The sequence below is a fragment of the Octopus bimaculoides genome, chromosome 25 (assembly GCF_001194135.2).
Source record: "Octopus bimaculoides isolate UCB-OBI-ISO-001 chromosome 25, ASM119413v2, whole genome shotgun sequence".
NCBI classification, from domain to species: Eukaryota; Metazoa; Mollusca; class Cephalopoda; order Octopoda; family Octopodidae; genus Octopus; species Octopus bimaculoides.
The window spans coordinates 33,322,188-33,323,439 of record NC_069005.1 but is presented as its reverse complement, the minus strand read 5'-3'; the positions used below and the strand labels follow the sequence as shown (position 1 = coordinate 33,323,439).

The 1,252-nt window shown below is 35.7% G+C and overlaps 1 protein-coding gene across 1 annotated transcript in view; it reads right to left on the bottom strand.

Moving 5' to 3' along the window:
• The window catches only part of LOC106869078 (inositol polyphosphate 5-phosphatase K), a 41,795-nt gene that overhangs the window by 4,757 nt on the left and 35,786 nt on the right, over positions 1-1,252 (bottom strand). Inside the window, exons 11-12 of the mRNA XM_052976662.1 lie at positions 672-806; positions 259-444 (exon numbers count right to left, since the gene is read on the bottom strand). Of these exons, the coding sequence (XP_052832622.1) occupies positions 259-444; positions 672-806 (321 nt within the window). The remainder of the gene's footprint in view (positions 1-258; positions 445-671; positions 807-1,252) is intronic.

Below are 1,252 nucleotides of genomic sequence, written 5' to 3'. Positions count from 1 at the left end.
TATATACATATATTTGTATGTGTCTTTGTATCTGTGTTTGTCATCCAAATCACCACTTGACAACCGGTGTTGGTGTGTTTACATCCCCATAACTTAGCAGTCCAGCAAAAGAGACTGATAGAATAAGTACTAGGCTTTAAAAAAAACGTTCTGGGGGTTGATTTGCTCGACTAAAACCCTTCAAGGCAGTGCTCCAGCATGGCCGCAGTAAAATGACTGAAACAAGTAAAAGAATAAAAAAAAGAAACGTCTCCTCACCAAAAACACATTGCTCAGCCCCAACATGGTATTCTTGTAGGTTCCAATATACAGTAAAATATGTTTTCCTCGCAAATGTCTAAATTTGCTCAGCAGAAATGTCACTTTTAATGGTTCCTCCGACCCCTTGCTGTGGGGCACCACATATTCAAAGTCCTCATAGTTATTGATGTTGGTGAAATCTTCCTGTAAATTAAAGAATGGGAAAATGTAGAAGATTATACAATCAAGTGTCATACATTATAGACAACCATATGATATACATACAGCTATATATTATACAGTGATATGTGAGATTCTGGTGTACATCATGCAGTAATATGTGAGATTCTGGTATATATTATACAGTGATGTGTGATATATATGAGAGAGAGAGATATGCTAGGGAAAGAAGAAAGATGGAGGTAATTTACCTTATAAAGACCGACCCAGTCCCAGGTGGTTGGTTGGTATCTGTTAATAACAAATTGTACCACAACATCGCCCTTTGACCACTTGTTCTGTTGGTGGAATAAAACAGGAAGTGTGTTGCTCGCAAATGACAGGATCTGAAGAGAAACAACACATGTTATTGTTGTTGTAGAAATGTTTTGTGTTGGGAAACCAAAAAAACAAACATATCAAGGGACAGCAATGTTATAAAACACCATTAACACCATCATTATCATCATGATCATCATTACCAGCAATGTAAAACAGAGCCTTTATGAGGTCTCCAAATCTGCTTGAAATGGCAGCCAAACTTTCCTCAAATCTTATCTAATCTTCTTAAAAAAAGAAAGATACACTACATGATGTGATCCTATATATATATATATATATATATATATATCATCATCATCATCATCATCATCATCATCATCGTTTAACGTCCGCTTTCCATGCTAGCATGGGTTGGACGATTTGACTGAGGACTGGTGAAACCGGATGGCAACACCAGGCTCCAGATATATATATATATATATATATATGTATGTATATATATATATATATA